This window comes from Ambystoma mexicanum, chromosome 10 (assembly GCF_040938575.1).
Source record: "Ambystoma mexicanum isolate Mex_15411 chromosome 10, UKY_AmexF1_1, whole genome shotgun sequence".
NCBI classification, from domain to species: Eukaryota; Metazoa; Chordata; class Amphibia; order Caudata; family Ambystomatidae; genus Ambystoma; species Ambystoma mexicanum.
Window position 1 is genome coordinate 1171826255 of NC_090932.1, and position 9237 is coordinate 1171835491.

The window sequence follows — 9237 nt, forward strand, 5'->3', positions numbered from 1 at the left end:
CACAATGTCTCATGTACCTCACCTGCGCCTTTTCTGTAGGCCTCACTGGGCCCTGGTGGGTCCTATCCCATCCTCATGTTGGTTCTTGCCCCTCTGTCGGGGCCTTGTATTTGCTCTTCTTGCACCTTATGCATATCTCCTGGAGCCCTTCCTCACATGATGCAGTACCTACTTCGTCCCAATTCTACTGGTGCCGAACCAGCCTCATCAACACCAGTTCCTTTGCGCACACTAAATTGACTTTCTTCATTGTGACTTGGTCTCATCAACACCAGCTGGTCCGGCCTCTCCACACTCTGGCTCTGCTTCCTGCCTGCGCCCCAGATGCCACTACACCATCCTGCCTAGGGGCGGCTGTCTGGCCTTGGTTTTGAAGACTTGAAGACCTTTGGTTTGGACTGCCCTCTGCCTGTCTTTCAGCTGCTAGGCCGCCTGGTGAGTCATTTGCATTTGTGCCCAGTGCATCTCGTCTGCTGGTCTCTCTCCCCTCTACCCTATGACGCTCTCCATCTCCCCTATCTACTCTATCACCTATCCTATCTTACTTATGAAGACTGCAAGAAAAACATGTAAAATAAAAGCTCTCCTGGTCTCCATTCCAGGCCTACATATTGGTGACACCTATGTCAATGATTCCTCCAGGCAGACTATTACTGATATCCTCTTCTCTGTCCCCTCCCCAGAACTATGGACCCCCTATTTGGTCTCACCCCTCTCCTGATTTTCCTATTCAGCCGTTAATGGTGGCACTGAATTACAAGTTCCCTTGGCACACTTCTCTAGGTGCATCATTAATGTCTATCGCAATGGCTCCGTCATGGCCCAGGGCTCTCAACCCAATCTTTTCCTTCTTGACCGGCGCCTGCTGTCTCTCATTAACTTCCTCCCTTCTCCTGCTAGTCCTCCTTCCTCCTCCCTTCTATCCTCCTCACCACCACTGATAGGAGTACCACACACCTGTACCCCTCCTCGAAAAACGTTCAAAGGTGGTAACCAGCTCTAGTTAACTACGCTGAATGGTTGTTCTGCTGTCAAACACTCCTCTGACATCTGGCTCCTTCTCAAAAGACTTTGATCTTACCTCTTCTCTCTTAACCTCTACTTCTAAACTCCTCCTCCTCAGAGAGTTCAACATCCACCTTGACTCTCCTAAATCAGCCCTTTCACTGTTCTGTGACCTTTGCGACTCCCTCTCCCTTACCATTCTCCTATCCGGTCCGACCCACTATGCCGAACATACTCTAGATGCCTTCATCTCTGCTGACCTCCATATCTCTAACCCCTTCCTTTCCCCCTCTCCTGGTCTGACCACTCTCTCTTCTCCTCTCGCTTGAGGCCCCCCGGCCATCTGACCGAGCCGCCTCCCATACTGCCAACATCTTTTGCAGTCCTTTGGCCGATGAAGTGAGTGTCAGGGGCTGCTTTTGCTTCTACTTTCATCCCTCCTCTTCGCCTGCTATTGACTCCCCCACTGAATGTGTCCTTAATAAGCTTCACATTGCCATCTCTAAAACTTGTGACATCCTTGCCCCTGCCATGAGGATCCGCCTGAAACCTACCTCGAAGTGTAATGGCTAGTACAACTCTGATCTAGCCTCTCTGAAACATAAGTGCAGAGTTGCAGAACAGAAGAAGCAGACATCGAGTACATCCACTGACAAACTGGCCTGTCGCCCTACTCAGAGACAATACCATTTCTCCAGCCGCTTCAAGAAGAGGGCCCGCATTCAAGCCCGTATCTCTGGAGCCACTAACAACCAAACTTTTCAAAATCTGCAAGAAACTTGCCAAACGAACTGCATTTTCGGCCTCTCCCCTTTTTTCTCAGGTCTTCGGAGGTGCACTGGCTTCCCATTTCACATCTAAAACTCAGGACATCCTGTCCTCGCTCTCCTCCAATCCTACCTCTAATCCCCACCCTGCTCTCGTGCCTCCTTTGGCTCCTCTCCCCCCTCCTTCTTGCCTATAACACCTAATGAGGTCTCTAAAGTTGTTTGCTCTATGAAGGTCTCATCTAAACAGGTGTCCCTCTGCTCTTCTAGGACTATCATGGACAATATCTCCTCTCTCGTCCCGGCTCTAGCCAATCTCTGTAACCACTCCTTCGCCACTGGCTCTTTCCCTCTTTCCTTCAAGCACTCCCTTGTGCACCCTCGCTGAAAAAAGCTGTCTGCAGATCCTTCATGTCTGGCTAACTATTGCCCTATCTATACAACCCCTTTCCTGGGCAAACACTTGGAGAAGTTGGTCTTCCCCCAACTGATCCATCATACTGATCTTGCTGGATGTCTCCATGACCATCAATCTGGATTCCGGGCATCCAGAGCCACGGAAACTGCTCCCTTGAACACCCGTGAAGACCTACTCGCCAATCTTGACTCTAACTCTCCTATTCTCCTCATCCTCCTTGGTCTCTTGTCTGCCTTTGACACGGTCAACTATTCTATCCTCATAAAACAGATCTGCGACACCCTCGGCATCAAGGACCAGGCACTGGATTGGCTGACCGCCTTCCAATCTAATCACCCTACCCAGGTGCAACTGAGCCCTTTCTTCTCTTACACCTCTCTCTCTACCTGTGGTGTCCCCCTTGGCTTTATCCTTTCGCACAGGCTGTTCAACATCTTCCTTGCCCCTCTTGCCCACCTGATCTCCTCCTCCTCTCCTCACTTTCCGTGTTATGCCGATGACACACAACTTTCCTTCAAGCTCCCCACTACTACCTCTTCTTCTTCCTCTCTCATTCCTGATTGCCTGACTGCTATTCAGGCATGGTGTGCTTCCAATGATCTCTGTCTTAATGCCAGTAAGACTGAGATCCTCCTTATTGGGACTCCTTTGCCTTGTTTCCCCTCAAGCCTTCTGGCCGCCCTCTTTGGGCCCTCTTCCCGCACCATCTCTGAGGCTAAATATCTTGGGGTCATCTTCGACTCCTCTCTCTCCTTCACCCCACACATCCTGAACTTTGCCAAGAAGGCCCATTTTCAGTTTCACCTCCTCAGAGGCATTCTCCCTTTCTTCACCTTCCCCCAGAAGCTCAATGTTTCTAGAGCGCTGGTTCTCTCCAGGCTGGACCACTGCAACAGCCTCTTTCTCAATCTGCCCCTTTCCACCCTTCATCCCCTTCAACTAATCCAGAACAGGGCTGCCAGACTTATCCTTGTCCTCAAGCCCAGGAACTGTATCTCTCCAGCTCTAAAATCTCTCCACTAGCTCCCTGTGGCTGTGAAGATCGAATTTATGTCCCTCTGCATCATCCACAAGATTGTCTGCAACCTGGGAACACTCTACCTCCACATTTCTCTTTCTAAATACCTACCTGCCAGATCCCTTTTGATCTTCTAGCTCCAACTCTCTGCGGGTCAAACACTTCTCTAAGCAGAGAGTGGGGGGCAGATCTCTCTCTACGGCTGGTGCCTCCCTTTGGAAGAGCGTTCCCGTCCCTCTCCGACTTGAACTGGACCACCTTAAGATCTGGAAACTTCTCAAAACGTATCTCTTCTCTACGGCTTTCCCTCCCTCCCTCCACTGCTAATTTCCCCACTGCCGCTGAGACTGGCAGCCTGGTCCCTCATGAGACTTAGAGGTTACCAGACCCTCTGCACAGTCAACACCAGCCCCCACCACCCTCAGCCCTTCCCTCTGGGCCCTTGCATGAGTGCCGGCTGGCTGGCACCCCTCCTTGGGACCCCTCCGCCCTAGCACTTAGCCAGTGATCTCCTCCCCTGGCACCTTATGGCACTTCCCCTCTTGGGCTCCCACTAGCACTTGCACTTACCTTACCCCCTTTCCCCCTCTTTTTGCCTCCCTCGCTTTCCTCTCCCCTGCACCTCCCGCCACAGCACTTTCACGTTCCGAATGTCACAAGGCCTAGTAGGACATCTATTGTTTACTTATTGTGATTGTTTCTGCCTATTTACTCCCCTTACTCCCTCCCCACCTTTGCCCTGTGGCACCTGGAAACAAGTTTTGTTGTATAGGCGCCCTACAAATACTCAATAAATAAATTAAATAAATAAACGGTTTGGCAGGTATGGTGCCTGGATATTGGTTCCTGTTGTAGAGGTGCTCCAGGGTTACATTCCCACGCATGTCATTCATATTTCACTATGAGTGATTTTCTAACCCCATTGATGTATGGAACCTTAAAAAAGAATTATCACGTGTCCATGATCATACCCAGGGATATTGTCTTTTGGCAACTTTTTAGAGCCAATTGGGGCCTCACACTACAGAACTAAATAAACAAGGGCAGCCAGTACTGAGGAAAACATTTCCATATAATAAATGGGTAATTGTTGAAACTAGGAAGGAGGGAACCCCACAAGACCCTTCTACAGAGATCAGAATATACTTGAAGACAATTTTACAGCAATTTGTCTCATCTAGTAAACTCTAGTCATAATGAAAATATGCTATATGACTGCAATATTATCGAACTTGCGTGTCTGTTTGATTTTTATTATTTGATGTGAATCGATTCAGAGACTCTTTTGTCCTTATTGATTAGGAGGTGATGGCATCTTTTGCACATTAGGCTTTTAGAATTGGAGATGCACCTATTGCACTTTAAATATGTACTAACTGTACTACCCAGCGTTACCCGGGTATGCATGTGGGGTTTGCTATAGCCTTGTGTATGTTTTGTGTCATAACTCCCTAGTTTAAAAAATTCCAAAATCAGCAATCTTCCCAAATCGCCTATAATGATAGCACCGGCCCGGACCCCGTTCCAACCCTGTGCAGGGCGAATGGGTGGGGTTGGTCAAATGTCACTATCGCCAGTACACCCCAGACTGGTATGCCGACCTTGTGTCCTAAGTCGCAAAATCGTCAATCTCCGAAATCCCCTATACTGATTGCACAAGGCCAGACCCCACCCTGCGCAGGGCGAATGGGTGGGGTTGGTCATATTTCACTGTCGCCAGTACGCCCCAGTATGCCCCAGACTGGTATGCCAACCTCAGGCCGAAATTTCAGCCCACCAACTGTTATGGGGCCGAAGCCAACCCTGAAAATACAAACACACGTTCACAAATAGATTGTGTATTCTTGACTATGTGTATAATGTTTACAACTGATTACTGTCTATGCAAAATCCAGCAGATGCGGCTATAAAACCAAAATCTATTTAAATAAATGTACATTACTTTTGTTTAAGTAATAACTTGTTTTGTGATTCCTCATATTTAATGATGTTCACATTTAGCAGAATCATAGTGCTAATGATCACATGTCTATTTTCCTACATCTGTATTTTGTATATTTTCCTGCAGGTAGGAATTTCTGATGGGTAGGAAAAAATGACAATACCTATGCTGTCAGATTTTCCTCCCCTATCAGATTTTCCTACCTCTGTATTTTGTACATTTTCCTGCAGGTAGGAATTACTAACGCTGCTAGATTTTTACTACCGATAGGATTTTCTGACAGGTAGGAATTTCTGACATTTCATCGGCCTAGGTGGATGCAAAGTCTAGGGGCCATGCCAAGCAGCAGTGACTGGGTGATTCCTTCTGGACTGGCAAGCATCGACCGGGGCAGGGAAAAGGGCATGTAACATAGCACACAATTAATGAACTTCTAGCTGCTCTGTCTCAGGATCAGTGCTTTAAGTGGAATGAGAAATCGAGGGGGGCTCCAACAAGAGGGGTGTGGTTTAAGTGCTGGGACTGTTGTTGATATTGTTTGCAAAAGATATCTAGCAAAGTTCCCAGAACTGGCAAGTTTGCGGGCCCAGGGATGGCAGAGATGGGGTGTGCAGTGGAGGTCTGCTGTGGCACTGGTTTGGACTCAATTCTCCTGGATTGCTACAAATCTTTTTTTTCCAACAACATCCATAGCAAATCTTTTTTTTATGCGCAGAATCACGTTCAACGACTTAGGCAGATCACGGCGGTTAAAGCAAACCACTCGTCTATGCAGTCTGATTCAGCTAACTTCAAGTGCAAGCAAATGGCAGGGATTTCAAGCTGATGGGTTAATGGCACCCTCATCACCCGCTGCGCAACCTGCTTTGTCTGCTACATCGCTGCAGCCAGAGGAAATAAAACGCATTGGCAAAGCTTTACTGCTGTTCTTTGCATTTACAGGCACCAGGGTGCAAAGAGGATGCGATAAGAGGTGCGGGTATGCAAGAGAATGAGAAGAAGAATAGAACAAGGAAGGAAACAATTGAGAGAGGGTGCCATCGATGTTGAGCACATGGAAATACGTGCGAGAAAGGTAGAGAGAATAAAGCGAAAGTGTGAGAGGAAAGATGAGAGCAGGTAGAGAGTGGGGGTGGGGTGGGTGAGTTGTAGAGAGATTTGAGTGGGGGTGGACAGAGGTGGATGGGTGGGGTAGAGGGAGTGGGTGTAGGGTGGGGTTAGAGAGAGTGGGGGTAGAGGGAGAGTCGGGGTAGAGAGAGTGGAGTTAGGGTGGGTGGGGGTGAAGGGAGTGGGGGTTGGGTGGGTCGGGATAGAGAGTGGGGTTAGGTGGAATTAGAGAGAGTGGGGGTAGGGTGGGTGAGGGGAGAGAGTAAAGTCATACTTGCCAACACTACAGATTTAGGCAGTAGGATACTGCTTTTTAAGCAGTCCTACTGCCTACAGATTTGGGTGACAGATCCTACTGCTGTATACAGTGGCAGATCATTTATGTGACTCTAAGGCAGGCTGCAGGAAGCATGCAACACATTAATTAGTCTGTACAGTGGGCTGGTAGGTGATTACTTTGATTGGGCTCGGACCAATCCACTGACCTGACAGCTACATGACTCTCCTGCAGTCTTGCCGGTACAACCCTTAGATTAACCACCAGTGAAGGCAAGTGGCAGAGCCTAACACCATCACACAGCATCTGCCTATCAGGCTGAAGGGGATATCAGTCTCCATATCATTCAGTGTTCAACTTGCACTGCAGGAATACACATGTATTGCCCAGGCTGCTGCTAAAGAGCTGTGGCAAACGTTGCCTACCAGCTCAATTACCTTCTGTGACGTTAGGTTTTTGAATTTGGCATTAGCTTACCATTCAGAATTGTACTTAATAACATTTGAACATCTTTCCATGTTGTGCTGTTTGATGGGTTGTGTATTTTAGAATGCTGCAATGGTGCCAATAATGTATGTTTTGTGTTTCCCTGTGATGTCATTGTTATGCAAATTACTATTTTTGAAACTTAAAACATCCTACATCTTTTTGGTCACAGAATGTTGGCAAGTATGTAAAGTTAGCGTGGATGGGTTGGGGTAGAGAGAGTGGCTGTAGGGTGGGTGGGGTACAGAGTGGAGGTAGGGTGGGTGGGGGGTAGGGAGAGTGGAGGTAGGGTGGGTGGGATAGAGAGTGGGTGTAAGGCAGATGGGTGGTGGTATAGAGAGTGGGATAGGGCCAGTGGTAGTAGAGAGAGTGGCAGTAGGATGTGTGGGTGTGGGAAAAGTGTGGAGATAGGGTGGGTGGGGGTAGAGTGGGCGTTGGATGAGTATGGGTATAGTGTGGGGGTAGGGTGGAGGTAGAGAGGGGGTAAGGTGGGTGGGTGTAAAGAGGTTGGGTGAAGAGTAGATGGGTGGTGGTAGACAGGGTGGGTGTAGGTAGAGAGTGGAGATTTGATTAGTGAGGGTAGAGAGGGTGGGGATCGGGTCGGCGGGAAGTTGGGTGATTTGGGGAAGGTTGGTAAATTGAGAAACTGAGTACTAAATATTTTAGGCAGTAGTATTTTGAAGCACCTAGACGCCCCGGAACGAATACGGTGTGCAGTGAAGTTACGGATTACCATTATTATACAGAAATAGAGGGTGCTGGTGTCTGAATGCAATGTTATCCTTGCAGTATATAGCTTCCTATGCACCGCAATAAGACTGCTGGGGTGGGGTGGCTGTGCCAAGGTTGCCTGGGGACAATAAGTCACATGGCCAGTTCGGTTTGCTCCATAAACCCGGAGGAAGAGTTCATTAGGGACAGCTGTTTTACTATCAGACACTGCTTAATGTAAAGAGTTGCTTAACGTGCCGACTGTCACTCTGCTCTGAGGTCCCAGAGCTGGGGGACACTGAGCACTCCGAGGAGTGAGTTCCGGCTGGACTGTCTGCACAGAATAACTCTCAAAACAAAGCTTCTCATGGGAGCCATTGACTGACTCTTTCTACTGGCCTGCTCCTACAACATATGGATAAGCCTTCAGAGTGTGAGCGCAAAGACAGAACTGGGGACCACGAATTCTGAGGTGTTACAGCAGAGCGATGAAGCGGTATATAGGGCAAGGACCTGGTGGATAACATTTGCCCTTAATATTAGGGTTGCCATATATTTGATTGTAGATACCACAAATCAGAAAAACAATATGTATAGATTCAAATAGATGGTATACCACAGTGCCAATTTTACCTTAATGTCCTATGTGCTTTTGTGTCCAACGAGAAATAGTGATTATGGAATCAACTTGACAAATGGCAAACATCACTGAAAACTGTATTTTCAAAAGTAAATGAAAACACACACGCTTGTTCGCACAAGGATACAGAAGTCTGTTTGTTAAATTGCAGTGCGCTGGACAGTCCAAAGCCCACACAAATCGAGATAACTTGCGAGCAACATTCGGTCAGCTCTGACACAAATTGAAAAAAAATAAAGAACACCAGAGCGTCCTGATAAATTGGCATAGGACCTTGAAGAATCTCTGGGAGCAGCCTTTTCCAAAAACATCACTACTAGAAGACTGGAGATGATACTGCTTTGGGCATAGAGTGCAAGGAGCAGCGTTGGCATGACAAAGCTCTCTAAAAGTAGGCCGCATTACCTCGAAACGGAAGAATGGTCCTTCCCAACGGCCTCGACTTACCTCTGCAGACATGCTGTCAAACTTTGTTCGGACCTGTAAAATCCAATGGGGAGGCCTTAAGCCAAGACATGTTTCTGCCCCATTCCCTTGGCTCCCCTCCACCCCACTTGGTCACAGTGAACGAGGCAGGGGTTCTAAAACAGTTAGGCATCACAGAGCAGCGATGAAGCATAGTTCTAGAAGCTCCCAGCATCACAAAGCTGGTGGCGGTCTTCAGGTTATAGGACCGCAGCTGGAGACTTCATGAAAGAACTAGAGGGACAACATCGCTTTCAGAATGTGCCGGCCGCGGACGCCATGCTGGAGAGGAAGACATCTGATGAGCCCATCACTTTTCAGCGCGGCCTCCTGCATATGTTGGCAAGAATGCTTCTCACGCGTCATACTACACGCCCACGAAGACTAGGACCCGTTTCACG

At 48.2% G+C, this 9237-nt stretch overlaps 1 protein-coding gene across 3 annotated transcripts in view; it reads right to left on the bottom strand.

Annotated features, from left to right (window-relative positions):
* LOC138492131 (uro-adherence factor A-like) overlaps positions 1-9023 on the bottom strand; it is a 1977591-nt gene extending 1968568 nt beyond the window's left edge. For 2 of the 3 annotated variants that reach the window (XM_069619116.1, XM_069619115.1), the window contains exon 1: positions 8819-8967. In XM_069619116.1, the coding sequence (XP_069475217.1) occupies positions 8819-8830 (12 nt within the window). In that variant the 5' untranslated portion in view covers positions 8831-8967. Of the gene's footprint in view, positions 1-8818 lie in introns of all 3 variants that reach the window. The other variant, XM_069619117.1, reaches the window with a different exon arrangement.
* Positions 9024-9237: the final 214 nt, after the last annotated feature.